This window comes from Haliotis asinina, chromosome 7 (genome assembly GCF_037392515.1).
Source record: "Haliotis asinina isolate JCU_RB_2024 chromosome 7, JCU_Hal_asi_v2, whole genome shotgun sequence".
NCBI classification, from domain to species: domain Eukaryota; kingdom Metazoa; phylum Mollusca; class Gastropoda; order Lepetellida; family Haliotidae; genus Haliotis; species Haliotis asinina.
Window position 1 is genome coordinate 54,942,729 of NC_090286.1, and position 2,418 is coordinate 54,945,146.

General features: G+C 37.7%; 1 protein-coding gene across 1 annotated transcript; it reads right to left on the reverse strand.

The window, feature by feature from the left end:
* Positions 1–333: 333 nt before the first annotated feature.
* Positions 334–1,599, reverse strand: LOC137290322 (synaptonemal complex central element protein 2-like). Its single transcript, XM_067821155.1, has 3 exons — positions 1,580–1,599; positions 819–1,017; positions 334–516 (listed from the first exon to the last, which is right to left on the reverse strand). The coding sequence occupies exons 1-3, from the start codon at positions 1,597–1,599 to the stop codon at positions 334–336; spliced, it is 402 nt and encodes a 133-aa protein (XP_067677256.1).
* Positions 1,600–2,418: the final 819 nt, after the last annotated feature.

The following is a 2,418-nucleotide window of genomic DNA, read 5'->3' on the forward strand; positions in this document are numbered from 1 at the left end:
ATTCACTTTATCCAGTGTCAAGGCCAGGGTGGTGTTTGGGAGCAAGGAGTGAGGATAATGATGAATGCATTTGAAACTATAAGAGCTTCAAGGTCTGTCAGCTTTCTGGTTTACATTTCTTCAACCTTCAGATTTTGACACCAGAAATCTACAAAACGTATACTAAATAATAACAATAGGTTTGATAAATTTGTAACATCAAAATATATGTGTGTGTTTCACATTAAGCTTTTTACTTAAGACTCCGTCATTCCTCAGATTCCATCTTTGCCGTCAATAGCTTTAACTTGAAAATAACATGTCACAAGTCACTTTGCACGCATGTTTTCTTTTTCAAGAATTCATTTCTTGATACAGAATCTTCAGGGCTTCTTTGAATTCATGTAGCTCAGATTCAATCTTCTCAATACGGTCAAGACACAGATAGAGTTCCTGTAACTTCTCTTGAATGAGCCCTCCATTCTTCTCGTATCCTAAGAACATGTGTTGCTCCAGACGATTACAGGCACTTTCCATCTGAACAAATAGCATATACATGCCTTCTTTATCTAAACAAAGTTTTATCATATGCATGTCATGTTCATGTAAACAAAAATATCATATATATGTCATGTTTGTTTAAACACAAACATCATACATGTGTCATGTTCATTTAAACAAAAATATCACATACAGGTCATGGTTATATATAACACAGGCGCCCATAACATTCCACAAATATGAACAGGTTCTGTGCATAATTGAATCTTAGTCATACAACCTACTCACTGACAGCATGGGGAAAATTATAAACCACGATTGAACATTTTTTAATCCACCTGTTCATGTAGAGCCTTCTTGAAGTTGGAAAGTAGTTGTGTGTCTTGTTTTCTCTTGGAGTTCAGATCATCTACAACTTGCTGAGCGTTGGCATGGAGTGACTCACGAGTGACGTCACTGAGGGCGTCTACCTTGGTCGTCAGACACTGCTGTGGTGCCGGCTTTACACAGCTCATGGCTGATGGGTCCAGTTCTAGACTGATAAAACACAAATATTATTCGGAAAAGAATCCAAGTGGAGCATAAATGGAATAAAGCTCGCTGTTATTGACAGCATCAGAACGCAGTTACAGCCATAGTACCTAAATCTCCTAGTACATGTCATCATCTGTAAGAATATTTGTTGAAAATATAGTTTCCAGTTTTTAGAAGAGCCAAAACCAACTGCACCAACAAATATTTCAGCGTAAGCATTTTTTAACTTTTTCAAATGCTATAAAATAGAAACTCTAGATCTACTGCTGGTCGTTATCCGAAACATCCTTTCATATCAAACCAACATAAAATCTACATGATTTTCTTTTCTTTATTTCCTTTTTCTTCGCAAATTGGGGCGCCTGCACGTATTCTTTTATTGGTTTTCATTGGATTTATTGTTTTTGGCAGTGCTTTACGACTGTATCTCTCGACCGAAGCTTTATAAGAAAGCTGCCGCTTGAGTGTTCAAGCCCTATTTTACAAAATCAATAGACAACCATAACATATCGATAAATTCCTGGTGAAAAGAGCAAAGAAGTAAAACGGATTTTCAAACACTCACTTCGTCTGCTGATCCTCCATACTCCGTGTTCTGGCCAATTTCCGTCGTAAGCGATGCCAGGAGCTCACATTTATCGATCAGAGTTATTCCCCCTTAGCATTCCATCTCGACGATGTCTGTATCTAATACCATTCGTCACTACTCACGTCCTGGAATAACACGCGTGGGTCACGAATTTCTTTGTTTTTGTTTTTTTTTGTTGTTGTTGTTGTTGTTGTTGTTGTTTTGTTTTGTTTTTAGGCACATTTTTGTTTTGTTTTTATGCATAATTTTAAGGAGTAGATTTGGCAAGGGTAGCCTTTCAAAATGTCCCGCTAGACCACATGTGGGACCAGTCAGGGGCGTAGTTCTGCTGTACCATTGTACCATTATAAAGTTTAATTAGCCCGGGCTTACACATGATTGTTGCAAAAAAATCATGGCAAGGTCTCGGTACTATCTAAATATAAAGCTTTGCAACCTATCAAGCTTATACGAAAACATTGGTTTGCTACGCCAGAGTTGAAAATAGCAATTTATCCTGGAGGTGAATGTACTTTACTGGACAAAAATAACATTCGTAGATTTACATAATTACTAAAATTCTCCGTCAACCCTCAACCGTCAGCCTCACGCAGTAGCAGCTGTTGACCATGTTGGTGAAACATACCAGGCCATTTTCAAGGACCTTCTTTTTAAATGTTCGCTTCGTATGGCAGGGCAAAGAAACAGATTTTATGTACGACTTCAGAGAATGAGCTCGAATGATCAGACTCAGTCACTTGATTGACGCATGCGCATTTGCATAATGGATGCTCAAGTTATTAATTACTGTATGGTTTGTCGATTATTAATAAACA